This window comes from Lepidochelys olivacea (assembly GCF_965140295.1).
Source record: "Lepidochelys olivacea isolate rLepOli2 genome assembly, chromosome: 13".
Classification (NCBI taxonomy): Eukaryota; Metazoa; Chordata; order Testudines; family Cheloniidae; genus Lepidochelys; species Lepidochelys olivacea.
This window is the reverse complement of record NC_140423.1, coordinates 20,912,138-20,939,201: the sequence shown is the minus strand read 5'-3', so window position 1 is coordinate 20,939,201 and position 27,064 is coordinate 20,912,138. Positions and strand designations below refer to the sequence as shown.

General features: G+C 45.0%; 2 protein-coding genes across 7 annotated transcripts in view; one reads left to right on the top strand and one right to left on the bottom strand.

Annotated features, from left to right (window-relative positions):
• Positions 1-9,314, top strand: part of RPN2 (ribophorin II) — a 32,371-nt gene extending 23,057 nt beyond the window's left edge. For 2 of the 4 annotated variants that reach the window (XM_084645338.1, XM_084645340.1), the window contains exons 14-18: positions 108-203; positions 1,982-2,057; positions 2,855-2,984; positions 6,199-6,272; positions 8,971-9,313. In XM_084645338.1, the coding sequence (XP_084501464.1) occupies positions 108-203; positions 1,982-2,057; positions 2,855-2,984; positions 6,199-6,250 (354 nt within the window). In that variant the 3' untranslated portion in view covers positions 6,251-6,272; positions 8,971-9,313. Of the gene's footprint in view, positions 1-107; positions 204-1,981; positions 2,058-2,854; positions 2,985-6,198; positions 6,273-8,970 lie in introns of all 4 variants that reach the window. The other 2 variants (XM_084645337.1, XM_084645339.1) reach the window with 2 other exon arrangements.
• A 1,973-nt stretch (positions 9,315-11,287) lies between these two features.
• On the bottom strand, positions 11,288-25,635 carry GHRH (growth hormone releasing hormone). 3 transcript variants are annotated; one of them, XM_084646412.1, is made up of 7 exons: positions 25,438-25,635; positions 20,341-20,441; positions 16,723-16,860; positions 14,172-14,276; positions 13,261-13,395; positions 12,752-12,851; positions 11,288-12,280 (listed from the first exon to the last, which is right to left on the bottom strand). In XM_084646412.1, exons 2-6 carry the CDS (start codon positions 20,418-20,420, stop codon positions 12,782-12,784), a joined length of 528 nt encoding a protein of 175 aa, XP_084502538.1. In that variant the 5' UTR covers positions 20,421-20,441; positions 25,438-25,635; the 3' UTR covers positions 11,288-12,280; positions 12,752-12,781. The 3 variants fall into 3 exon arrangements, with proteins under 3 accessions (XP_084502538.1, XP_084502539.1, XP_084502540.1); XM_084646413.1 differs by having other exon boundaries at positions 13,261-13,392; XM_084646414.1 differs by lacking the exon at positions 12,752-12,851.
• Between the last annotated feature and the right edge of the window lie 1,429 nt (positions 25,636-27,064).

Below are 27,064 nucleotides of genomic sequence, written 5' to 3'. Positions count from 1 at the left end.
GGGGCCACCCCAATCAAAATTAGTGTGTGGGACCTGTGACCAGGACAGAAACTGTTGAGGTGAAAGCTATTCTTGTGAAGTGCTTCTAAAAGGACTTCTCTCTACAGCACCTGTTCAGGGAACCTGAAAAGAGGCCTCCTACAGTGGTATCCAACACATTCACAGCCTTGATCCTCTCCCCGCTGTTTTTGCTCTTAATTCTGGTAAGTTGAATAGATTCCATATAGAATTTCTCTTCTGCCCACAACCCAAAACTAGCACAGTAAACAACTTCAGCCACACCTCTTACCTATTCTCTGGTTAGGAGTAATCCAGTCTTGCTTTGATACAGAGGGAAGAGCAATGACTTTCTAGCGGTCCCTTCTAACTCAGATAACTCTCTGGTTCTGTTTCATTCTATGCTGGTCTCCCAGCAAATCATCTTAAGGCACTGAACAGGTTAAAGAAAATGTAATAAAGTTCCTTGGCCTTGGTAGAAGTGCAGTTTTGATTCCCAGGCATCAAGTGAGAGGCTTTCTTGCCTCACTCACTAGCATTACTTGTTGACAGATATAGCTTCTCTCCAGTCCTTAGGAGGAGCCTGATGTTAACAAGACAGGGCATTATGGAAATGGGATGTTACAAGCAAATTAATGGAGCTACTCTGGTCCCAATCTATGTGCAAAGGGTTGGACTAGCTTGTCAGTTCTAACTCCCTGTCCCTAAATTGTTTATGCTCCAGTTAGAAAACTAATAGCACTGATTAGGATGAGGCATTGTACAGTTTAAGCTTCTCCCACGTGGCTCTGCTGACATTCTCAGTTCTGACCTCAGTTGCCCCTGCTGTTCCAGGTTTAGATTCTTCTAGAACAAAGACAGTCATACCAAACTGCATGGCGATTTTTTGTGATGTGGACATGCTAAAAGAGGCTGAGAGACCACCAGATTGATTCCCTCTTGTGAACCTAATCAGCATTTGAGTCCCTATTGCTGGAGCTGAAATGTACAGCATCAGCCAAGCACCTGTCATCAATTAAACACCACTTTAGAACTTGCTTACTATACTTTACAATCTCTCTGCTCATCAAGTTAAATTATACCTGATTTGGTGGGAAAAACATATGGCTCCTCTTTGAACCCTCACCCTTACCTCATAGTGTGTTCCAAATGCAACCTCTCCTCTTCTGAAGGCTGGGGGGCAATCAGATAGAGCCGTGTCCAGTTACCTTCAGAATCCATGGTGCACTTGTTGATGACTTACCCAACGCCCCCTCAGCGATGATTCTCCTTTTCATCGTCTCTTCTACTCCCTTCAAACTGACATTATTACATGGTCATTCATAACCTTTTATTTCTTCTAGAACTGTAGCTAGTTTCATCCTGGGTTCAGTAACAGAACATCATGTTCACTTTTACCAGTTTTATTCATATGAATTCAAGGCACATCAGATTTTTCTGAGAGAAGGATGGGTTTGGAGGCTTTGTTTAGCAAAATACTTGTGAGATCCTGCAGACTCCAAGATAGCTGGTATCTAACTCTTAAAGAAATACTAACTGACTGGCTGCTTTCATGAAATCAGAAACAGATTTGTTATCGCAACTAGGAGCAGTGTCTTCTGCCTTAACAGCTTGGCAGAAGCGAGATGGTATCTTGGGTTGACCACTGTTTAAGGGCTTGTCTACACGAGGAAGCTGTTGTGAAATAAACTCAGGTGTGAATGAAAGCTACACCACACAAAGACACTGTTAGTGCGGTGTGGGGAGCTATTGTGGAATAGCGGTTCTGTAGTCGCTCTCCCACAGCAACTACTCCAGGCTGTTTCCTCCTGTGGACAAGCAGTAACAAACATGTTGGTTTTGCAGTCTTGGCCATTTTAATTGATGCATTTGAAGTAACTCCAGTTTAAAAGGCATATTGAAGAACTTTGTGGTTAACTGATGACAAATAAAAGCTGGTGTCTAATAAAGCCATTGTGATTGGGGTTTTATTTTTTTCTTTCAGTGGATAAAGATTGGTGCCAACATCTCCAATTTCAGCTTTGCTCCCAGCACCATTATCTTTCACCTGGGACATGCTGGTAAGTGTCAGATGCTCTCTGCTTTGTATGACCTCCTTCCCACATGGACTTTACAGATGAGTACTCTGATGATAAATGGACTCACAACCTATTAACTGTAATGACTTAATAGCATAACATTTCTCTCTCGTTTTCCTCTTTCTGCCTTTCAGAATTGTTAATATGGTGATAAACTTGTTTTGTCCATCTGCTTATAACAGCTGTCATTATACTGGGCTCCTCTTGCACACCACTTACCTACACTTAATAGCACTCTTCATATCAGAGGTCACTATTTTTGTTGTGTGTTCACCCTTTGGTAGATGGGGAATTTTTTTGTGGCAGTGGAGTGGGGACGAAGGCCTATGGGATCTCCCTGTACTCCTTCCTGAGTCTATTTATACACACACGCACACACTGTAGACCAACTTGTCCTGGTCAGGAATGGATGGGACCTAGTTTTCTCTGAGAGCTCCGAGTTCTCATTTGTTTTTTGGTCCCTCACAGAACCCTGGAAGATCCTCCTCCTCTAACACACTCAGATGTTCTTATTGCATCCACCAATCTTCCATTTGAAGAGAATTAGACATAACTCACCAGTGCTACTCTTTCATCACCCACAATGGCACAAGGCCCTTGTTCCCATGGAACTGACTGCAGAGGCCCTCTGGTTCTCCTGGGCCAAGGTGCCAGGGAGAGACTGGAATCCAAGGCTTAGGGGTGGCAGCACAGTGTGTGATTTGTCTAGTCTAGTGCCATGAGCAGTTTTAACTAGGGTCTTGCTTTAAAATGAGACTTCCTGTCTTATCTCTTCATAGCCATGTTGGGGCTCATGTATGTCTATTGGACTCAACTTAACATGTTCCAGACTCTGAAGTACCTGGCCATCTTGGGCAGTGTCACATTCCTGGCAGGCAACAGAATGTTGGCCCAGAAAGCAGTAAAGAGGTAAGAGGAAGGGAGGTGGCTGTAACTGTGTAGGGTCTGGTTTCCAAAAAGCCAGGGGAAGGAAGACGGCCATGTTGGACATCAGCAGATGATCTAGTGCTGAGCACCAAGTAACTAGTTTCCAGTTCCTGTCATATTTAGAAGCGGGCAGCTCTGCCATGTTCCACTGGCCATTTTCAGCACAAACACCTGATGGAGTGCTAAATAGCAAGTAGTCTAGCTGCTTGCAGTGGGGGTGGCTGTCACTGGAGAATTACCAGCTGTAGGGTTTTGAGGAGAGTGGATTATAAAGCAGCTCAATGAATTGATCAAATACTTTGAATTTTGAGATGGAGTTTGTGCTTTTCCTTTGGCATTGACAGAACATGGGTTTTCCTCATAGGCCAAGACTTTTCAACTTGGGGCCTAAATTAAGGCACCTAAATGAATGGGCTGTTTCTCAGAAGTGCAGAACAGCCAGCAGTAAGCATGGCGGATAGTAGGGTTATAAGGAATAGCCGGCATGGATTTGTCCAGAACAAATCATGCCAAACCAACCTAATTTCCTTCTTGGACAGGGTTACCGGCCTGGTGGATGGGGGGAGCAGTAGACGCGATATATCTTGATTTTTAGTATTGCTTTTGACACAATCCCACATGACATTCTCATACACAAACTAGGGAAGTGTGGTGTAGATGAAATATAAGGTGGGTACAAAACTAATTGAGAGACTACTCAGAGTAGTGATCAGAGGTTCGCTGTCAAACTGGGAGGCCGCGTCTAGTGCGGCCCCACATGGTGGGTCTCTCTCGTGTCTGGTACTATTCAATATTTTCATTAATCACTTGGATAATGGAGTGGACAGTATGTGTAGAAAATTTTGTGAATGACACCAAGCCACAAGCACTTAGGAGGACAGGATTAGAATTCAAAATGACCTTGACAAATTAGAGAATTGGTCTGAAATCAACGAGATGAAATTCAGTAAAACAAGTGCAGAATACTTCATTTAGGAAGGAAAAATCAGATGTACAACTACAAAATGAGGAATAACTGGCTAGGCGGTAGTACTGCAGAAAAGGATTTGGGGGTTATAGTGGATGACATTGAATATGAGCCAACAGTGTAATGCAGTTGCAAAAAAGGCTAATATCTTTCTGGATTGTATTAACAGGAGAGTCGTATGTAAGACACGGGAGGTATTTGTATGGCTCTATTCAGCATTGGTGAGACCTCAGCTGGAGAACTGTTTTAGGCACCATACGTCTATGATTCTAAGGATTTCACTGAAGCTGTTGGTGGCTTAGCACTTGTGAGAGCCAGCCCGCTCATTTAGATGCCTAAATGCAGACTTGGGAGCCTAGAGATCTGAGGTATCCAGGTTTGAAAGTCTCGGCCATAACGCTTTCCTTGGAAAAACTGTACTTACAACAAAGCACATGCTCTGAAGAGTGTTCACTCCATGGTGTATTAAACTCTGTGGATGCTTTACATCAAACATTTACAGTAACTTGCATTGTAAGGGTACTCTGAAGTTTCAACCTTCCACAGCTCCACTTACTGGGTAAATGCTTTTGTGGTGAAGGGGATGTTGCTTTGACTTCCTGTACTGGTATAGGGTTGATTCAATTCCCATTAAAGCCACTGGAAAGACTCCTGTTGGATTGGCCTTTAAAAGTCATCAGCCATGAGACCACTGTTCTAACTTGCTGTACATGTGGAATTTCCCTCCCTTCCCCACTATTATAAAGACCACACTTCCCAAGAAAGTTGGAAATGTGAGCATGTAACCAGCTACATTCCTGATGTCCTATGCAAGACCGTCCCTAGCCTGCACAATTGCTTTCATTCTTCCCTGTGGCTTACCCATCTGCACAAACCTTCCTAGTGGAAGCAAACCTTTATAAGAACATAAATCTAAAGCTTAGTTAGTTGTCCTGACCCTGTAGATGTATCCTTGGCCCTCTAATCAGAGTATCCGTAGATCCTTCTCATACATACCTCGCTACTGCAAAGTCATCTTGCAAACACACATGCACTTAGGCTGCCTTCAGGTTTTTGCTCCCTGACCCCAGCATCACTACAGACTGAATCTCAGCCATTTTCTTTCTCAGAGCCTCAGGTCCCCTCAATTGCCAGACTCAAGTGCTGTCACTTTGAGTCTAATTTAAAGAGTCAGGCTTTGATCCCTGTCTTGCTAGTGCAATGCCTGGCTGCTGGGCTTACCCCTTGACATGTTTTTAGTCAAACTTGTTCTCTTTTTCTTACCTTGCCCTTGATAGTCCCCTGGAAGGAGTTTGCACATGCATGTTTACACATTTTTTACAAAGCAATCTGAACCATAAAACCTGAGAGAAAAATAGTATTTTCAGTAACTTTATACTGATTTATTGCCTTTAAAAATAAGCAGTATTCAGATACTGCAGCTGGGCAAAGATAATCAGCTAGATTAACAGAGCTCAGTCCCTTCTCAAAGCAGCATTTTCCAGCCATGCTCGGGATGCTCAATATGGTATTTCCCCTCTCCTTCTTTGCATAGAGTTCTCTAGCAAGAGTTCTTTTCTGATGGAGCTGTATTTTGTCATTCCTGTATTTCAGTTGTTAGTCTGAAGTTTGCATCTTGCTAAGACGATAAATATAAATGGTAAAAGTAAAACCAGAAATTGTTGGTGTCTATATTAAGAAATCTTGAGAATCAGGGAAAGGAGATTCATTGAAGCTTATCTGACTGTTTCAGCTCTACCAGGGCTTCTGTTAGCAGATAAATGGGGGATGGCTTACTCCCTACCCCTCTCAACAGCCTCTCCATGTTGAGCCATATAGTTTCATTGGTTGTGACAAATAAGAGCTTTTACCAAAATGCCAACTTTAAAATAGTACTTCCACCTAACGGTGGAGGTGGCCTCTCTTCAGGTTCTCATATGAGAATAAGCTGCTAAAATGCATCTTTTGTTGGCTTACTACCACCCCAGTGTAACCCTTGTTGTTAGCCATTGCTCTGAGTATCTGACATAGGCTATCTGACACAGACTTTGAGTCAAAGCCACTCTCCTGGTGTGGGCCGTGCAGGAGAGGTAGCAACAGTAATGTTTGGCCCACCCCTGTGTCTTTATTGAAGGTATTGGAAGCCCTGGTTTTACTTTTTGCATTTTCTTTCATCTGCTCCAGTTCCTGGAGCCGGGCTGCTCTCCTCCTCACTGTCCTCTGAATCTTTTCCCTCTTTCCTTTCGGCAGGATTGCTGCAGAACAGAGCAGTAGGTTGGCAAAGTATAGAACACTGCGGTAAAAGGGGGTTGCTCTTCCTAGAAGTAAGGGCTCTTCTGGAATTTGCCTTTCCCAGGCATTCTGGCTGCTTCATTTCATTCTCATCGCTCGCTTGCTCCTCAGCCAAAAGAAATCTTAGCTGAAGCCACTTTCCAACCTGTCACGTACGGCTTTGAATCTGGGGTGGGGGTGTATTACAGCTGTCTTTAAATGTTCTGTTATCTACGTGCATTAAGAGAAAATGACTTCTGTGTGAAGCCTTCATTCTCCCAAGTTTATGTGACACATACATATACAAACACACGTGCTTTTTTTATTGTGGGCCTAAGGATTCTATACAACAATGAAACAAAAGCTAAATTAACCATGGAAACCGGGGGGGGGGGGGGCGTGGCGGGGTTATCATGCCTCTAAATGAATGGAGAATGTCGTCTAGAGGTGAGTGTAGTGAAAGTATTCGCTGTACAAACTTCTCTCACACAGCTGTCATTTCCCTGGTCCTGACCTGCACTGTTTCTGCTATTTCATTCCTGGGCATCTTTACCAGAGACTTGCCAGTCAGGCTGAACTGGGTGTGGCTTTGAGGAGTGGGTAATCAGATATCCAGTAGCAGCAAGGCCAGACCACCCACCTCTTTTGACTTGTGACCCAAGCCGTGATTTATACAAGTATCAAATCAGACTAGATTTGATGGCTCCCACTGTGGCATCATAGAGTTTATGGCCAGAAGGGACTGCTACATCTAGTTGACTGCCTGTATATCACAGGCCACCAACACCTCCCAGCACCCACACACTAAACCCAGCAACCCAAATTAGGCCAAAGCATTACAGCCCACAGGAGACTAGACTGTTATGTGCCACAGGCAGGACCAAGGTGCACCAGTGCTCATGGCCTGTGTAATGGTAGGAAAATAAATAAGATACAGCCAGATAATCCTTCAAGTGACTTGCCCTCCACACTGCAGAGGAAGGTGGAGAAAAAACCCAAATTCCTTCCTGACCCCACATGGCGAGCAGTTAGACCTGGAGCATGTGAGCCAAAGCCAGCCAGCCAGGCACCTGCGAGAGAGAATGTTCCATGCCACCTCAGAGCCCTGGCCCCCATGTCCGCTGTCCCCTCTTCAGCCATGGCCATCCTTGAGGAAGGAGATACAGTTAAAAAACAAAACTCCCAAAAAACTATGAAAATCCCTTCCTGGCTTTCTGCATCAGAGGTCAGTCCCTTCCGTATATGAAATCATTTTCAGATCTCCCCCACATCACTTTCCCAGTATAAAGCCCTTCATTTCTGCTGTTAATTTGGAGTGGGGAAGGTTCTCATTTACCATGTCCACGTTGGATTTACCATGCAATAGTCCTGTGGGGGTCAGACTGCCCAGCATGCTGCCGGTCTTTCTGCGTGTCTCTTGTTTCTGTGCCTGTGTGATATCCTTCATTTCTCCTACACTGTGCATTCTTTCCGGGCTGAGAGTGAGAAAAGAGAGAGAATCAGACTGTAATACCATTTATCTGATAGAATTGAAACCCTTGCAGAATACACTGTTGAAAGATCTCTCAAGCTTCTATTTGATTGTTTTGAAGTATATACAGTTGTACCTACCCAGTGCTCTAGGCACACATAACTAGGACCCAGGATTCAAATTTTCAAAGAGGGGACTAAATTTTATATGCAAAAGTATGGGCACAGGTCACTGTATCCTTAAACCAAAGCACTGTTACTTGTGAGTACAAATTCCTGTTTACGTTTGTAATTGCCCGATCTGTATCAAGTGTGCTTTGTGAGGGCAGTTATATGTGCATGAGTACATTTAGTGTCCACAACATTGAAGATTTGGCCTCATGTCCCTTTTCAGACCCTTTCAAGACACCCCAATCACAACCTCTCCACTCCCTCGTGGGTGCTTTTGAACCTTGGACTGCACATACAAAAAAGCGGATATAACTAGAGAGGTATTGGCTTGATGACCATATGTGAGCTTAGTGTCAGTTTGTCTGGCTGGTGAATGTTCGTAACATTAAATTCTTGGTGCCCCAGTGTGTAGTAGGCAAGGAATGGCACTGTGTCCCCTTTGAACACTTCTCCCTTAGCCAGAGCTAAATGCAGCCCCTCAAAAACCACAGCCAGGGTTGCTCTGATACTCCAAGAATGCATCAGTTTGCACTTTCCTGTAACAGAGTTCGGTGTACGTGCAAAAGTGCTGAGCACCCAAAGCTCTAATTGAAGTCAGTGAATCCTGCAGGTGTGCAGCACCTTGGGTCTTGTCCCTTCTCAGGACATGGGTTTGTCATGTATGTGTTAGATTTCTCTTGGCTCAGGCTTTACTCTTCAGTTCACATGGAGGTGGGTGTTAATTTGGAGAAGACATTTTAATTCTTCCTTTTAAGAGCCAAACCCACTCATTCTAATTGCATAAACCAGCAGTTTCTTGGTAAGTTTAAGAATTGGGCAAAGCCTGTTGAAAGCTTTGCACTCAGCCACCATTTTTTAATTCAGTTTTTGTTTTGCAAGGCTGGTCACCTCTGCCATTTGCCAGTAATCCACCTTTGCGTTTTCTGGACATTTCACTGTTCCTTCTGTTTGTCCCCGCCTTGCTATGTTATGATACAGTTTATTACATCTTTGCCATGTAAAAAGAAATCCCATATCTTCCTTCAAAAGAGCATGGGAAACTTAATGAGCAAGGAATTTCAACCTTGCATTGAAAATGTTAATTTTGTTCGGATTTCTCTTTCCTTTCAGGACACATTAGTACCGGAAGAATGGATGAAATAGGAGGGAAAAAACTCAAATCTATACAGAAAAGTGGCCAAGAAACAGTCCAAAGGCCAGAAGTTGGAAGGCAGAAAAGAATTTTTTTTATGAAGTCAAGAGAATTGTGGTTATACTTTTTTCTTTTTTTAATGTTTACCCTCATTTGTTTTTAGTGGCTGTTTGAGCAATTTTGGAATTAAATCAGCAAAGCCCATGTCTTTTCTTCCCTCCCTCTCCCCCCCTCCCACCCCCATCCCCAATCCAAGTGTTTAAATTCTGACAATGCAAATTTTGTAATTCTGACATTTTCCCCCCTTGTGGAATAAAGAGGATGATGAGAGGAAAGAAGGGTTCAGTGTTTTATTCCCAGCTGCTTCAGAGGCTGTGATGTAACATTGGGTTCCGTTTGAGAGTGAAACATGTTTTCGCTAGCTTTGCTTAGCCCATAATGTCTTTATTCTAGGCAAGGCATTATGTTGTGTGAAGCATCTTTTCATGCTGCTGCTCCTGCAGTTTGCCTGGCACTTGCTTTCAGGTCCTTCCTTGGCCTCGCCCTATTCTATTCCAGTGTCCTGCTGCTTGCACTGGAAGGCTGTGTAGACAGAGCCTCTGTTTGTTTGTATTAATGTTAGATTCCCTGATCCTAGAACCAAGAGTCAAGAGCCAGTTCTGTGCCTAAACTGGGGAAGAAACTGTCCATGGTGCTGAAACATGAAGACTAAAGTGCATCCTCCCTTTTACTCTCAATTATTAATTATTTTTAATGGGTCCCATGCAGCATCAATGAAACTCCAGGGAGGGATGTTCAGCCTAAAGCTCTGCCATCAGCAGTTTTGTTAGCCTAGCTCTGTTTCCATTCCAATACTGGGTACAGACCTTGCCACTTCAAGGGTCATTTCTTTGTTTTGTGTCTTTTTATAGTAGATTAATTTCTGTGTGTGTGTGTGTGAGTGAGACAGAGAGAGTGTTTTTCTGATAAATTAAATGAATATCAGGAGTCTGCAGTGGGCTCGCTGGCTGTTACATAGCGATGTCTGATGGATTTGTTTTGAAGTCTGAAGGACTGGTTAAACACTAAGCCACTCTGGCTATATATTCCTGGGCCATTGGAGCCCAGTCTGAGTGCACTGGAAGGCCAAAGGTTAGAAGCTTTTAAATACCTGAGTGGTGCCCTAGCAATCCACACCCCCGTCGTGACTTATCACACTGGTCTTTTAGCTCCATTATTTTCACCTTTTTGTGAGAACATGGAATTGGAAAACAGGTTTGGGTGGAGTTTTATCTCCATCCTTCCTCTTCAATCGACAACTCCTAGCATAGGAATAAATTGAACCCTGCTTTTATTTATTTATTTATTTATTTATTTATTTATTTATTTTTGAGACACCTTTCCTGTTTTGAAAATATATATGGTTTGTTTAATGTTAGTACTCTGCCTGAACTCTTCAGTTTCCCTTCTTGCAGCTGTCGCCTATTGCTGCAGCCGTAGGACCAAGGGTCCAGGAGACACTCAGCTACCAGAGGGCAGGATGGCTCAAGGAAACACTCCGTAGTACCTCAACTGACTTACATGGAACTACACCAAGGATCAGGGTGGTCCTCGTCTACATTTATAGATGGGAAATGTAAACTTGCATCCACCATCAGTTACATCCATAACTGGGAACAGATGATTGATAGGCTTTAGCTTCCTACCTCCTTGATTGCACATGTGGGTGATAATTTAGCTGTCTGCCATTAATGCCCACAGTGGAATGTGGCTGCTATTAGTTGGAAGGGAAAAATTGTTCCCACAAAACTAGAGGCCGAGTTGAAGCCAGTTTCAGATATTTAGCTCTTTGTGTCCACGATGTGTGATATAAACATTCGCTTTCAGGCATGTAGGCTAGACCCCATTTTCATATGTCACCTCATGAACTGTGCTGAGCAGAGGGCCATGAAGAAAAGCAGAGAAAAGATTCTCCAACCCAAATTTGACCTTGGTAAAGGTCTAATATAATGAGACCTCTACAAAGACCTCATCTCCACTCGTATGTACAAAATTATACCTGTGCCTAGAGTTGGCAAGTGCAGATACCACCATGTGCTCTTTTAATAGTCTAGCACAGCTGTTAGAATTAGCCCCTGCAAAACCAGTTGGCAAACACTGGGTCCTTAATGGGCATTGGACAGAAAATGTAGCTCATGACCAAGAAACAGGCACATCTCAAGAGACAAGGAGAAATCTTGACTTGCTGTTGGACAGGTTTATTCAGAACAACTTTTATTTCTGCTGTGATGATGGAAAAGCGAAACCCACCCGGAATTATTTACATATCATCTGAAGGCATAACTTCAGTAGTAGTAGGAGTGTCATGATGCCAGAGTAGGAAGCAGAATAATGTTCTTGTTCTGCCTCTCGGACACTGTAGAGAGGGGTTTTGTGGCACTGGGAACATACTAAAATATTTCCCCTTCTAAAGGGCAGTGAGGAGTATTACAGACATCACCCTAAATGTGGGAAATAATGTTGCAATGGAGTTAGGAGTAGAATTAATAATGCTCCATCATGAAAGTTAAAATATATTGACCAGTACAATCTGAAATTCCCCTCTGATGATGCACAGGAGTCTCATTTATACCAAACCAACCCCAGGCTGGACTTGCTGGTAAGTTCAACCCTGCTGCAAGAGTTCTGGACAGGACAAAATAGCCATGTTTGAGGCCAGTGCTGTTTCCAGTACATTGTGTATGTGTATGTTTTCTTAAGAAAAAATAAATTGTTCATTAGTGTGCAGTCATGTAATGCTTGGTCTGATCTCCATTGGACGTGTATCCATAAGGGGGAAGAGTCAAATCAATGTATAGACTAAATCTATGTGGATACCAGAAAGTAGTTTTTAGTAGCCTGCATGTTTATTGAGTGAACAAACTTTCAGACAGAGTGGTAACTCAGCAGATTTTTCGATAGCATTTGATTCAAAAATTTTATGTTGCGATTGTAGATAATCAAATCTCTACCCTGGGCGAGGTGTGCACAGGATTGAGTAGCCCTATCCAGGGTACAGACCAGTAGCAGATAACAGTGAGAGATCTGTTTGGTCAAGTACACCTGAAGGGAAGTAGGGAGAAATTAATTTAAGGACTGATTAAAATTAACCTGGGCATAGTAACTTTTAAAACAATCTTATTCCTTTAGGAAAAGTCTCTAGGTTCCAAGAAGAATATGCATGAATTACAGCTGTTCATGTCCAGGATCTTCTCTTTGCTGCTGTGGGTTGTTTACTCTACAGCCGGGTCCATGATCTCTGAATGACTCCTGTGCGGAAGGGAAAAAAAGAAAATTATGAGGCAGCTGTTTGTGAGTAAAGACATAACAAATGTGTGAGACGTCAACCACAGGCTCGCCAGAGCTGTCATCACTTGGCTGCAAGAGTCAGACGTAAGTAAATCAGGCGAAAGAATTGAAGGGAAGCGAGGTGGGTAAGGAGGGTGCCCAAGTTTGCTGTAGCCCTCCATTCATGGAAGCAGTTGATTTTGAAACAGTTCTTCTAAACAGTACCGGTCTTCATGGCCATCATTTTCAAACTAAAGTTAGGCTCTAAATCCATGTTTTTCGTACACAAGAACTCACCACTCATTGCCTTCAGTGGGCACTGTCCGTGGTGAGATGGAAGCTTAATCATCTATCTGCACAGTAACGCTTGTCTTAAGCCTTTCTTTTTCCACTACAGAGCACTGCAAAAGCAGGATGTTGCACAGAGCTCAGCAGCTAGGGATTGGTACTCACCAGAGCACAGTGGGGAGAAAGGAGAGAGATTTACAGTTTCATGAGCTTGGCCAGGGTGTTGGTAAAGTCCTCTACATGCTCACTGTTGACATCCTGAGGCCTGAATAAGAGGAGAGAGCTGGGTAGGTTCTGACATAATTCTGTGTGGAAAGCAACTCACTATTGTGATTGCTCTCAGAAAATAGAGTTGGGAGAAGAGACAAGTTGATGAGGTACAGGACTAGTATCAGCCATGCTGTAGAGGGGAGGCTCCATCCAAGTTTCCCCCAATGCAGCTGTGCTATGCTTATTGGAAAGAAAGATGCAGGCTTTGATGCACAGTAGAAGCTTTATTCTGACCAGGAATATACTGGAGGAATATTACCTACTGCCATCTTTTCACCCGCATAAGTCAGATAGGAATAAGGACCTATTCCCACTCCCATTGAAGTGTACAGCAAAACTCCTGTTGACTGAAATGGGGTTAGGATTATAGGGCCCTACATTTCAAGGTAAAGCTTTCTACCTACCTTTGATTATGCAATATGGCTCCCAAGAAATTCCTTAATACCATCTGCTGGTGGTAGCGGCTGTCCATCAAGATGCTCTCAGACTGACGTCTGGTCAAAAATTCATGCTCCCCTTCTCCTGGGCTGCGTTCGCTGCTTCGGTTATGCAAAGAACAAGAATGGGCTGCTAGAATGGCTCTCTGCAGACAGGTTTTTTACAAACAGTTTCTCCATCTCTTGCTGGAAGGATGGGGAACCTGCTGCACTTGCAGGGATGGCTTAGCTATTGCCTGATGGATCAGGTTGTTGCAGCATCTTACTTCTGATTTGCAAATCATTTGCCCATCCATTGCTAAGATGAAATAACTGAGCTCATTGCTCAGTCTCTTGAGTAGGAATGGGGTTGGTCGAGTGGGAGACCAATGATGAGCTGCAGTTGACAAGGGTCTCCTGTCTTGTTTAGCAACACTAGTGTATGTGGTCAAAGCTGGGGGAGCAGCAATGTGGATTTTGATTTCCCACACCTCCCTGCTTTGGGGCAGGGTGAAGCCAAGTTTCTTTCTTTCAGTGAGCAATAGCAGTTAATGTTTCACACAAAGGTTCTAGCTGGTTCCTAAGGCGGTGGAGGTTAAGAATAACCCTGAAGCTAATAGGTTGGGAAGGAAAGGATTAAATACAATGCCCAAAGAAAACTGTGATTGTGGGGATCATTACAAAATATGGGGATGCAGGGCTCTCTTAGACCAAAGGGGAAGAGGCTTGTTCTTGTACTGGTGAAACAGTGAGAAATTAATGTGACTAGGAGAGATGATGATTCCATCAGACTGGATGGAAAGATTTCTACTTGAGCCATGTGCATGGAAGAAATTACCTGGTGTGACACGCAAAGTCCTAACTCGGTAACAATAGACAAACAGGAAAAGTGGTCTTACCCCAGCCGTTTGCCTATAATGGTTTGTAAGATCTTCCGGGCAGAGATCTGCCCCAGGACCTTTCGGTAGTGGTCAGTGAATATGGCATCAGCATGGCGCTGCATCCTAAAGATGAGAGACAGATGCTGGATGCATAAAACACCCTGGATAATCCACCCTTTTGGTAAGAAATCAACTTCAAAAATACCAAAAAAAATTCACATCTGATAGTGCTGAGAGGGGAGTTGATTAAGGGCCAAACAACCATCCCAGAATCCCAGTATCTGACTTTTTTTTTTCTCCAGCAGTAAAGCAATTGTTTTTTAAAAAGTCCTGACATGGAAACAGCAGGAAAAATCTACCAACCAATCAGGAACTGCTGGGGAAAAGTGGCTTCACATTTAAATAAAAAATGTTGTAAAGGGCCTAAAAGTTTGGGGGGGGGGGCAGGGAGGAGGCTGGGCTGGGGAAGTGGGGGGTGGCTAGGATGTTCTTATGCCCTGGCTATTCCCCAGCAATGCCATGGGACCGTTAGGAGTGAATGCAGCTGGGACATGAGTTTCAGAGAAGCCCTCAGAGGTGCTCTAATGTTCACTGGGATCTGGGTCCCGGAAGTCTCAGGAGAGGGGAGGTGCAAGCCTCCCCCTCAGTCCCCACATCCTGGCTCTGCACCAGGACAGGGATGAATCCACCAACCCAACCCCATGGCTCTTGTCTGCCTCAGTTCCCCCACTTGCTTAAACAGGACTAACTATACTTCCGTGCCTGATGGGGGTGCTGTGAGGATAAATTTGTGAATGTTTTGGAGGTGAACAGATGCTGCTACAATTCCCAGAGATGCCTGGAGCTCTGCAGAATTGCTGCTTGCATGAAATAGGGCAGGAAAGGAGTATTGATCTTGCCTCATTTTGCTATCGGTCAATAACTGTCTCTTTGGAAAGGTTGGAAGAGTTAACCCCTTCCCCAGGTGACTGACTCAGGTGTAGGGAGACAGCCTTAAAAGAGTGGAGAGAAAACACAGCCCGCTGACTACACATTGTCTGGCTATGAGCACAGACTTCATCCACTACAGCAAGGTTTTGTCGAGTCAGCACCAGGCGGGGGAGACCTTTTAAGGAAGATACCGGCACTTTCAGATCTGCCTGCATTAGTGCTGGACCAGTGAGGCAGTGTGCTGGGAGCAAGCTCTGTGCCGCTGGTGATGTCTATCAGCAGGAATGTGCAACTGTGCTGTTGCTCACATCAGCTCAGTAAAAATGCTGTAGGACTTCTGGCAAGAGTTGGGGTGATAATTCCAAGCATCTTGATCAAATTTCTGTGTGCATGATTACACGCTTCCTACCTACCCTTCCCTCAATTGGACTTAAAATTATTCTGTTCCTGACCTAAGTTGCCACAGTCCAGGGAGCCACAGAGCATGGCCGTTTTCAGTTTGATTCCTGTGTGTTTAAACCACTAGAGAAATCAATGAAGGTGGCTGGAAAATGGTTAGACTTTTTGGCAAAATATTAAAACCTGAAAAACCTTGGCCAAAACCGCCCCCTCCCTGCCAAAAAAAAAAAAAAAGAGGTGACTGGACATTTCTATGGAAATGGTGCTGCAGTGTCTTGTGGGAGTTGTCTTTTAGGTGCGTTATGCCCCCTTTCTTTTCTGTGGGCAGGTCTTGGTGGCTGAGCTAAATCTCCCATAATGCACCATGATCTCCTTTCTTGCTGAGTCACCACAGTGCATCATGGGAGATGTATGTTGTCCAGTAGAGAGTGAGACCAAGAGGCAGCCCTACTACAACTCCCAGGAGGCACCTTAGCTGCCTTTCCAAATTGAATGGAATAACATGATTTTGGCAATTAATTGATCTTTAACTATTCATGGTAAATAGGCCTAATTGCCAGTGATGGGATGTTAGATAGGGTGGGATCTGAGTTACTACAGAGAATTCTTTCCTGGGTATCTGGCTGGTGAATCTTGCTCACATGCTCAAAGTTCAGCTGATCTCCATATTTGGGGTCGGGAAGGAATTTTCCTCCAGGGGATATTGGAAGGGGCCCTGGGGTTTTTTTGCCTTCTGCTATAGCATGGGTCACTTGCTGGAGGATTCTCTGCACCTTGAAGTCTTTAAACCATGATTTGAGGATTTCAATAGCTCAGACATAGGTGAGAGGTTTATTGCAGGAGTGGGTGGGTGAGATTCTGTGGCCTGCATTGTGCAGGAGGTCAGACTAGATGATCATAATGGTCCCTTCTGACCTTAATATCTGTGAATCTATGAAACTTTTCCATTTTCAGGTGAAAGCTTTTCAATTTTCAAATGTTTGGGTTTTTAATATCTCCTACAGAAAGCAGACAATTTTTGCAAAAAACTTACTTTAATCAAAAACCCAATTTTCCATCAAAAAACAGTTTGGCTGGAAAAACTTCTATCAGACCTAGAACCCAATCCTCACTGGTAATTTCTGCAAAATACCCTCAAGTGCCCTCAAATCCTCTTGCTGTTTCCCTCATGGGCTGCAGTGTAGGAAGAAGTTAACTGAGGCTCCCTTTGTGTGTTGGGATTGTAGAATGAGGCACCTACCTCTTTTCAGCGGGGTTGGCTAGAAAACCCTCCTCCTCTTGCTGCTGCTCCTCCACAGAGAGATTGTTGCTCTGCACAGGACTGCCATCCTGTAGCTGAAAGCTCACTGCCTTGCTAGAGATGGGCAGTGGATTGTACCTGTAAGAATGAGCCAGCCGCACTGAGCACAGCCAAACTGCAATCCTCACCATCTCCCCCACCCCCATCACCATAGCCTTCTCCACTGGGCCAACCACCAGCAGTCCTTAAGTAGCACTTGCTGGGTTCACCTCGGTACGGCTTGTATTCTCTCTTTTCTTCCCTTCCCTGTCTCAGGGAGATGGCACAGGTTGTCTTTCTATTACTGTCCTCCAGATCTGGAAGCTGCCCAGATGCTACTTATACCAATATGCTAGGCACCTTTCGAGATTAGAAACATAGAAGTCCCAGGCACAAAGCAGCAGACAGTTCCCCCTCTCCAAAATGCCAACATACCCAGGCAAAACATAGCCAATTGGGTTCTCCCTGTGCCAGTTTTTGAAAGCAAAGCCTAAAGCATTTTCCATGGGGAAAATGTGAATGTTTGCTCCGGAGTCCAACTGCACTCAGTTTCATAGATATACTGATTTGTGAACTTACAAAAATAAGATAATTTCAACAGGTGGCAGAGAGATACTTAAATGAATTACAGGGAGGCCTTAGTACATCCCTTCAATCCATATAATACCAAAGCTCCTATACCTCTCACTTCAATGCAAGTGGACAATAATACAGAAGAAGCAAAGACAGTTAACCTTACTTACAACTTTTTAATTAAAGGAAAGTCTGGCTGTGCCATCTATATTGTTATGGTTGCTCAACACCGCCCATTATAAGACCCTGTTTTAAATTTTTTATAATTTTGCCAAACTTCAACCATTTAGGCTGAAATTTTCCTTGCCAGGCTGAATTGTTTTGAAAAATTTAACCAAAATAATTCAGCTATTTCCAAGGAAGAGGCTAGGGCAAAATGTGGTTTTCCTGTGTAAAAAAATTTGTGAGACCTTTCCTTTAAAGTGTCCTAGCACCCCTGTACTTTGGAGCAGGGACTCAAAATTTGGCAAGGGGGTGGCCTTTGTGTCAGGGATGTGTCTTTTGCCTTCCCATAAAAATCCACTCAAAGTTGGCCAAGTTATAAGCATTTGAAAAACAGGGGTTTGGAAATGATCAGAGACCTCTTTGATTTGAGCAACTAAAATCACCAAAGATTGTCCTCGCTAAGCACGCTCCAGCCCCTCGCTGCTCCTGTGTATGACCAGACTGCCCATGTGCCGTCCCCACAGAGTGACTGAGGCCTGGTCTACACTAGAAAATTAGGTTGGTTTAACTACATCAGTCAGAGGTGTGAAAAATCCACACTCCTGAGTGGATAGTTAAGCTGAGCTAAATCCCTGTGTAGGCAGTGCTAGGTCGATGGAAGAATTCTTCCATCCACCCAGCTACCACCTCACAGGGAGAAGAGTTGCCTGCGCCAATGGGAGAATCCCTCCCATCGCTGTAGGAAGTGTCTACACTGAAGCACTGCAGCAGATCAGCTGCAATGGCGCAACTGTGCCCTGTAGCATTTTAAGTGTTGGCGAGCGCGGAGCCTGTTTCAGCCCAGGGCTATGCGGGGCTCAGAAGGACTTTCCTTTTCCTGTAATGGCTGCTCCCAGGTGCTGGGGTGCAGCCAGGCACTGGGACTGAGAGCAGGGAGTCCATCTCTCATGTGTTTTCAGTGATCCCCCTGCTGGCATCCAGCCAGCACAGAGGAAGAAGCTGTCCAATTCAAATGCAGAAGGGACAAAAGCCAGACTGGGGGAAGGAGTAGATTGGGGCAAGAGAGTAGGAGAGACAAATGAACTAGCTGGGCAAGGAGATTGAGACTGGGAACCAGTGGAGGACATGGGGGCAGGGACTGAGACTAGATGGATGAAGTCTGGCACTGGCTTTGGACTGGGACTAGGAACCGGCGTAGGGGCTCAACAGGGGTAGGAGAGACGGCCCTGACAAGAAGTTTGGTGTGGGGGAGAACTTGGACTGGCTGGGCAAAGGGACTGGGTGAGAGGAGTGGAAGAGGTTGGGAGTAGGGGGAACAGCAATCGAGACTTGGACAGCAAGCCCATAGGAGGAAGCTAACATGGAAAAAATAGTTTGTGAGCACTTAATGAATACGCACAGTGGGGCCACGTTAAAGCTACACTGGCAACCCTAACTTTTGAGTGCTTGACTTTGCAACCTTAATAATGTCAGAGGAGTGAGAGAGAGATGTTGCCTGATGACTTGGGGAACTGCTAATGAACTATAGAGATAGTCCACTCTAGGTCACCAGTTCAAATCCAGCATGGCTTGGTAGCAACAAAAAACAATTACTATCTGATGACAGTTTGGCTCATATGTAGGAGCTTGTGATTCTAGGCATTGTCCACTGGCTCTATATGGATTTTTATCCTGCACCCAGCCCTGTGGTATCGGAGCACCGTACAAGCAAGTGTCTATTGCTACCCCATTGGTTCCCCAGTTGGCCATCTCAGTGGAGTCTGAACTCTAGGTCGACCTGGGGTCTGTTGCTGTGGCAGTGAGTGGGTAAGCTGTTTGTGCTGTGGTTCGTGTACTTGTTCTGTGAGTAAACAGAGGACTTAGGCTCCAGGGCTACTTCCCTGGCTGCTATCACCAGCCCTGAACTTACATATTTAGCTTTAAAACTGTTTGGGGCGTTTGACCCTGGCTGTCCCTTGTTTTGACTGCATCCAGTTTTCTCCTCAAAAGCCTTATGTTTACCTTCATGTTGTCAGACACAAGGTATGTTAACAATGACAGCAAACCAGTATGGTCCATTATACCACCTCCTGACTGCACGCCCATCAACAAAGCGTGGGCAGGGTGTGAATACTGGACTCTACATTGTGCCATGCGTCTTCAGTGAGCCAAGGACCCAGATGAATCAGAAAGCTGTGGGTCCCATAATAGCCATGTAAACAGCTGCTCATGGAGACTTTGCAGGCTCCGCTTTCTCGTCCCAGCCAGAGGAATGCGGAGGAGGAAAAGCTTGTTCTCACTGAAGCATAAAGTAATGTTTAAACAAGACAACTTGGCACAACCTGCAGGGTTGGCACAGAAGACGTTCAGCCCCGGTATAGCAGGAGGGGCTGCAGGTCACGACTGACTTGAACTGCCAGAGCCATGTGTGGGAGGCACTCCAGATGGAAACAGCAGGAGGAGGTGTGGGTCAGGACTGAGGTGAGCTGACAGGGCTACAGGCAAGGGGCAGAGATCAGGACAGAAATAGCACTGGGCGCCGCAGGTCAGGAGTGAGGTGAGCTGACAGAGTTGCCTGGGGGCCCTGGAGCCCTGGACTGAAATAGCAGAGGATGTTGCTAGTCAGGATTAAGAACTGCCACAGCTTGTGGTGGTGAGGAGACTGAAAAAGCAGAGAGCTTTGCCGGACAGTATGGAATGTGCTGTCAGAGCGGGGGGAGGGGGGACTTGGAAAATCCTGCCTGCAGTGTCATGAGCCTGGTACAAAAATCCACAAAATGCCCAGGCCAGAGAATAGGAGTGAAGTCAGAGGGATGGGGGGAAATCTTTGGGCAGGCAGGAAGTTAAGGGGCTTGAGCCTACCTGAGAGCTGGATAGAGAGGAGAAGAGATGGAGCACATGACTAAATGGAGGAACAGGAGGAAGATGGCCCTGTGCAGCATCCTTCACCCTTCTGGAGTGACCTGAAATCAAGAGAAATCCAAATCAGTGATGGTAACAGCCAGTGTCTCCTGACCTCGCACACAGCATTTGGGGGCTCTGAGCACACCACTGCCAGTGAGTTGGGAGAAAGCTTCTTGAATGTGCATGGGAGCTCTCAGCTACATCTCCATTTTCTCAGTCAGACTCAAATCGTTGCATCCCTGTGTCATCGGCATCAATGGGAGAGAAATCACCCTGTGCAGCCTATATTTATAATACCCGACATACTTTACCTTGCAAGACAGCGGACTCGGCATGTCAGTGTCTTGGCATTGCATGGTATTTATCATATAAATACCCAATTAACAGCCACCGTCTCAACAAAGAAGCCTCTTCCAATGCCTGTCTCTGCCTGGAACGCTGTCCCAGCAAGTTGATTCCCTGCCTTTGGTGACTGATGGCCAGACTCTAGAGCCCATTTCCAGGAATGGTGCGGGTGATACAAATGCCGGCCTGGAATCCATAAACCCCTGCCTGTGAGCTGGGATCAGAACATACTTCCCTCTCGCCAGGCCCTTCCGCTCTCACCAGCCTCCTCTGGAGCATGTTTTACCCAGACGAGTCAGAGACCGGAAGCAGGGAGTGTGGGATTGTCCTAATTAGAACTGCTTGAACTACTTTGTTAGGAGCTGAGCTCTTTTTTCGGGCTAGTGAACCCAATCCTGATTTTCCTCTGAATGGATTTGCTCTTTGTAAATATTTGCCTGATAGTTTGCACAACTAACTTTCACCCTCTGAGGAGCTGTTTGGATTACAGGAGCACCTAGGGGCCTCAACTGAGATTGGCGCTCCTTTGCATCAAGTGCTGTATAAACACAGTGAGAGACAGTCCCTGCCCCAAAGAGCTTACAGGCTAAATAGACAAGATGGACAAAGGGTCGGAGGGGGTAAAAGAGGCCCTGGTAAGTAGAGTGATTCACCCAAGGTCACAGGCAGAATTAGGAAGGTGTCCTGGGTTCTAGCGCATAAGCCTAGCATCTGCCGACACACTACTTGTGTTGTGCAGTTGGTCATCTTAGTTGCATAGTATCTGGTTCTCCTCCCGTAATGGATGACTGCAACACCTGACACGAGAAAACAAGTAACATATTTCTGGAGCGATAACATTCCATGTGGACAAGGGGATCTGGTGGATATAGTGTATTTAGATTTTTAGAAAGCCTTTGACAAGGTCTCTCACCAAAGGCAGTATGGGCAGGGATGGTGTCCCTAGCCTCTGTTTGCCAGAAGCTGGGAATGGGTGACAGCGGACGGATCACTTGATGATTACCTGTTCTGTTCATTCCCTCTGGGGCACCTGGCATTGGCCACTGTCGGCAGACAGGATACTGGGCTGGATGGACCTTTGGTCTGACCCAGTATGGCCGTTCTTATGAATGTTTCAGGATAGGTGAACACTTTCATGATTGTTTAGCAGCTGTCTGGATACTTGGGAAGAGGAATAATCCAAGTCCATGGACCAAAGTGAACTGAACTCTGTGCTTTTATTTGTGGAAATTAGAGCTGGTAGAAAAATTTCCATCAAATCTTTTTTCCGGTGAAAAGCACCTTTGTGATCAAAATGAAAATGTTTGCAAAATGTTATCATTTGGATGGAAATTTGTTGTCAAAAATATTCCAAAATGGAAAAATGCTTACTTTTTTTGAAGAAAACAAAAACAAAACTAATTAGGTGTCAATCACAGGTTGGGTAGAGCTGGGTGTGGCATTGGTGGGAATTCTGTGGGGGAAGTTGATTAGTTTAGTTACAATGTTGCTGGGTTATTTTATTTGATCAGAAGTAACTGACAGGTCTTTTTATGCACTTGTGCGTGTGTTTAATCTGTTGCCCAGGGCTCCGGAATACCAGATGGTTGCTATTTTATTGTAGTTTAGTAAAAATACAAATACATATTTATTTCTAGAGCTGTGAGCCTAGACAACAGCCGGCAAAGTGCATAAGAAGCCACAGTCCTGACTTCAGAAGCTTTCAGGCTCACTGGGACAGATCTCATATGGAGGGTATTCGTCCAAGACACAAGAGAGCCTGGAGTGATTGTCAGCAAGAAAATACAGGTAAGGAGCTGCTGTGAGTGAAAAGGGATCTGAAGAAGAACAAGGAGGGTGCATGGCACACGGGGAGGGGGAAGTTGTTCCAAGCAGAGGAATGAAGGAAGGTGCAGAGCTGTATGTAGAAAGAGACACAATGACCAGTGGGGAGCAGGAGGATTTGAGGAATGGGGCTATTCCTGTCTCTGCACTGGCATCTGCAGGAGGAGAGGATGCTGTGCCCTTTCCATGGGTGGAGCAGCAGCAGAGTTCCTCCTGCCCTCTGGGACATACTGTGCTAGGTCCGTCAGACCTTCCTGCAGAGCTCCAACCGGGCTATACTCCTCTGTGCTGCCCACAACAGGCTGCAGCACCTACATGCCTCTGTCAAGCCCTAAATGGCTTGTTTATCACCTGCTTACAAATTCAGGGATAGACCCCAGATCTCCTGTCCCTGTGCCATAGGCACAAAGGCATCCTTCCTCTCTTCCAGTGCCTGAAAGGATCAAACCGGCAGCAGGAGGCTGACAGTGAAGGAGAAGGAATCTAACTGCACATGAAAATGATAAGGGATGAGAGATGAAATGGAAATGCAAAATAATACCAAGGACCGTGTGGGCGAAGGAGAGTGAACCTCGAAGATTCAGTGGAGAGTTGTGTGAACGTGATCCAGGTCTGCAAGGCTGGGCTGCATATCTGACCAGCACAGGCAGGTTTGTCTATCCCTAAGGACAGGGCGTTGTTTCTACTGTTGATCATTGATGGAGTGCCATAAGTGCATGTGGCACTGCACAGACATGATCCCTGGGCCCAGGTGCTCAAAATTGAAATCTGAGAACACGGTGATGACACACAGCAGCGTTGGGTGTATTTGTGCTTTTGATAGACACAAAGGGGTGAAGATCCTCATGGACGAATTGTGTTTTAAGGAGCTATTTGACTGAGGAGAGGAAAGTTGTTTGGGGAAAAATGAGTAGGAAGGTATTCTGGGCATAGGATCTGATCTCTCTGCTATTGATGTTTGTTTATTATTGTAGTGTCTGAGTCCAAGTTATGAACCAGAACACATTGTGGCAGGTGCTGTGTAAACACAGAACACAAAGACAGTCCTTGCCCCAAACTTAAGCCCCCACTGACTTCAGTGAGAGCAGAATCAGATTCCCAGGGAGCAGGATGGCACTATTAATTACTGTAAACAGTTCCTCAGCCTGCTTTCTGGTTTCCCAGTTTACAGCTGCTTACACTTCAAACCTGCAGGCTGGGTCAGCCTTCAGCACTGTTTCCATCTGTTGTTCTTTTGGAAGTGAAGCAGCTTGACCTAACTTTAGAACAGAACTGACTGTTGGCAAAAGAGGGGACTGAATCCACCTTCCAAAGAATTCTTGCCTCTTAGAAACCATCATGTCAGCCCCATGAAGACTCTCAGAATGCCAGAGAACCGAATCAGGGACTTACTCCTGTGGGACAGAATTATAAGGCTTTTGGTTTTAGGTTTACACTGCTGTTTTCTGGAGGAAGCATGCCCCCCTCCCTGATACCCCAACATGAATCCTAAATTATATCCATCCACTTCTGATAAAGAAAATGAGGGTGATCTATACACTCCAAAAGGAGCGTTAGCACCCAAGTCTGGGACAGTGTCAATCAATGTTCTTTATATTATGAACAGCCAAACCACTGTGAGAGCATGGCAATGGGGTTGCACAAGTGCAACCAGGGGAGAATATAGCCCTTTGCTTTCCCCTTCCTTCCCGTTTGTATTCCTAGGGTAAGACACCCCGCCACACATGATTATCCCCACTTTCACTCTATACCCAGCTCCTCTTTTTTTCAGTGCCAGGTGTTCCTCCAGACTATTTTTATCCCTTTTGAAATCTTTATTCCGCACCTCTCTGACCCTATTAGTTTCTTAAAGACGCTTTTTTGATTTTCCTTTTTCTCTCCTCATCTGTTTTTACCTTCCTTATCTTCTCTTTCCCCTCTCCACTCTTCCATTCTTTCTCGCTCTCTCTCATCCCTTCATTTCTGTCCCCTTGGTCCTCTCCCCTTTGATCTTTTTCCCACCCCATACACAAAGGATACTGAACCTGAAGTCCTGCTCGCCTTCACAAGTGTGGGCATTATTTCAGAGGGTGAACAGAAGAATGTTTAAGTTTCACACTCTGAACATGGCCAAGTTGACAGCCCTGGAGGGTTAATTTCACTTCTCTGCTTTCCATTCTAGCAGTGGGGGGCAGGGGAATTAATAAATTTTAAGATGAAAAGCATTTAATGTTATTGTAAAAGATAAAGCACAACACCCTCCCAACACCCCCTCATGAAATTTCAATGTTGCAGTGTTTGTGAAAATACTGATGGATCGATTAGCTCGATCACTCCTTCTGTTCCTTACTGTGTCTGGGATACATGTCTAATCAGTCCTGAAAATACTGCTGTGGGGATGCAATGAAACCTTAATCACTCCTGCAGTCTGATAAGGTTGACTTTTATACCGTACTATCTTGCAATTAAAAGTACAAAGATATTTCCAATTGCTTCCTCTGCTATCCTGTAATTGGATTTGTGTTGCCCGTAAGTCTTTCAAATTTCTATTCATCCCTTTGGTTGGCTCGACTAAATAGTTATTAATGGATGAGTAAATTATTGGTTTTGTGGTGGCTTTCATGAATGTTGTAAGAGCAGGAAGCAGGTTCTGTGCCTGGGCTCATAAATTTCCAAACTGTTTTGCAAAGCTGTTCTATAACATTACTTTGTAGATTTACATGTATCAGACACTTCAGTTACTAATAATTGTTTCAGTCTATAACTTAAGCTACAAAGCCCTTTGAGATTAGTACTGAGGCTGCTGATAAATGCCAAATCTGATTGTGCTTTAGTGTAATTGAATTGTCCCCAGTTTCCAAATAGCAAGTATCTTGTTAAAACACACATGCAAAGGATCAAACTTACCGTTCCCTGAGGAAATGGGATCTTTCCAGCTCTCTACGTGATTTCCTTTCCCTGTTAAAAATACAGCTTCTTTCTCTCTCGCTCTCTTGATAGCTTTTGTTGCTTCAACGAACTGGACTGGGTTCCTTCCTCCTTAGTTCTTTACCTGTGCAGGGTCCCAGTGGACTGGGACCAAGACTTGTTCAGATGTCCCCAACTACCGTGGTAGTCGTCCTGCTGCAAGAGGTGCACCTTCTCTTTTTATACCTGTGCACCCTTAAGAGTTCTGTGGGCTTCTCAACGTCAGAGGATCAATTACCCTCCAGTTGTTCAAAGGGCTGTGTTTAGCATCCCCTCTTTTAGCGGATGAGGCTGCAGGCAGGGAGGTGGGAGGTAAGGGGGGGGGGGTTATGCCTGCACTTTGAGGATGATTTGCATGCTTTCCCTTTATCTTACAGATATAGAATAACAACAATAATTTGACACAATGAATGACCAATTAGCTTTACAAGGTAAACTTCTCTTCCCTTTAAAATGTCATTTTTCCTTGTAACCCACAATGGGGGAAGGTTAACCATTAATATTCTCTCCTGCTGCCTTTGTAGGAAGGTTTATCTCTTGGCCTTTTTCTTTTCCTCCCGATTATCAGGCTTTTCCTCCTTCTCCTTTGTTGTTGGTACCTGCTGTCGTTAGCAGGGCAGTTCATGCTTCAGTCCCTCGCAAACATCACAGCCTCACGCCAGGCAAGCAAAGCATCTTTCTGGAGAACCTTGCTCTGTGCATGTGCACTGTAAAAAATCAGAGGTCCTGCTCCATTTGCCATGTCATCCCTCCATTTTGGTCTCCGGTGGCCTGTTCCATTCCTGTAGGAACTGTTAGGGAAATGCTTTTTATGAAGCCTCATTTTGGAGGGAACTGGATGGCTCTGGGGGCTGGTAACAAGACTTTCCTTCCTCCACGACCAGTGTGAACCCAGACTAGAAAAGTGTTACTACCAAAAGATTGGAAGGAATCTAACCCCTCCTTCTTCAGACCATAAGCCAACCTCCAGCTATTTTGGGTGTTAGGAGGAAACTTTCTATGGGTCAGGTTATCCCAGAGCTGCCTCCTGCAGAGTTTCTTGCACCTCTGGAGCAGCTGTGTTCTGGCTACTGTCAGACAGGATGCAGGACAAGATGTCCCACTTGGTCGTCTCTGGTATGGAAGGAGGGGATTTTCAAAAGCATTCAGTGTTGGCCTAACTCTACTCAGTGGTCTCTTTCCTAGTGGCTCAGCAGCCTCCTCTCAAAACACACCATCCCAATAGACACTAATCCTCAGTCTTCTCTTGCAGCCATGGTAGAGGGCAAGGACTAAACTCCTCTGTCGCTCTTAGAGGTGGTCCCTCTGTCAGGGTTGATGCACATTGGCAGGGTGGTGTGAGGAAAGCTTGCATTGCCACTGCCTGGGCTGTACCTGCTCTGTAGATAAATATAATGCTTCCATTCCTACGACGGTCAAACCGATGACATGGGCCCAATCCAACTCCCAGTGAAATCAGTGAAAGGCTCCCATGGCCTAAACAGGATCTGTCCCTAAAGGGGATCTATGTAATATACTTGCACTTCTGTAAGGCTTTTGACTTGGTACTGCATGACTTTTTGATTAA